General features: G+C 53.0%; 1 protein-coding gene across 1 annotated transcript in view; it reads right to left on the bottom strand.

The window, feature by feature from the left end:
• ttbk1a (tau tubulin kinase 1a) overlaps nucleotides 1-880 on the bottom strand; it is an 8456-nt gene that overhangs the window by 4203 nt on the left and 3373 nt on the right. Inside the window, 1 exon segment of the mRNA XM_019889622.1 lies at nucleotides 741-878. Coding sequence (XP_019745181.1) covers nucleotides 741-878 — 138 coding nt within the window.

Here is an 880-nt window from a genome sequence, read left to right as displayed (position 1 = left end):
TCAATTCGGGTTATTCACAGATTTTGGGGGGGGGGAACCTAACAATGTTTTTTGCATTACCCCCCCCCCATATCCTGCTCATTTCGATTTTTTTTTTTCTCATTGTGATTATGACGTTTCGCTCCGCCGTTGATGCTAAAACAAAGGCTAGCGGGTCAGTTAGCGTGAAGCTATTCCCCAAGTTGCCGAAAACACGTCAGGCGTCATTCGATGGATGCGAACGGATGGCGGCGTTTCCGCGGCGACCGAATCTCGAAGTCCTAAGGGTGACCTTGTGGTGCGGTTGCGGCCCCTCCCTCTGTCGCTATGGAAAGCGCTCTCATCCTCGGTAACCGTGGTGATGATGAAGGCATGCACGTCAAAATCATAAGTCCGAAGGAACCAACTGGAAGAAAAACAAAAAAAAAAAAAAACACACTGGCCAACAACAAAAAGGAAACAAATCATAATGAGAAGGACAACGACAACGGGTCCAAAAGTGAGGCGACGGAAATAAGATGGCGCGTCGCGGGCCAAAACGCGCTCATCGACATCAAAACGTTCAGCGTGCAACTCGACGAGCAGGAAGCAAAAGAAACGGTCCCAAAAATATCGCTTTGCCGCCGGTGGCCCCCGGTTCAAACAAAACGCTAAGGAGCGTGCTAACGCTAATACAACAACAACAACAAAAAAAAAGGTTCAAAGTGGACCGCAGCGCGGAGCGCATGCTAGCATGCCGGCGAGCACGGCGGCGAGGAGGCGGAGGCGTCTTACCGGCCGGACCTCGCCGGTGGTGTTGGTGTACTGGCGGGCCAGACCGAAGTCCAGCATGTAGCACTTGCGGTACGTGGACGGCAGGCGACCCATGGCGAAGTTGGACTGAGCCGACGGGGGGAAGACA

This window comes from Hippocampus comes, unplaced genomic scaffold (genome assembly GCF_001891065.2).
Source record: "Hippocampus comes isolate QL1 unplaced genomic scaffold, H_comes_QL1_v1.1 scaffold301, whole genome shotgun sequence".
NCBI classification, from domain to species: domain Eukaryota; kingdom Metazoa; phylum Chordata; class Actinopteri; order Syngnathiformes; family Syngnathidae; genus Hippocampus; species Hippocampus comes.
The sequence above is the reverse complement of the archived record's forward strand: the minus strand, read 5'-3'. Positions and strand labels throughout refer to the sequence as shown.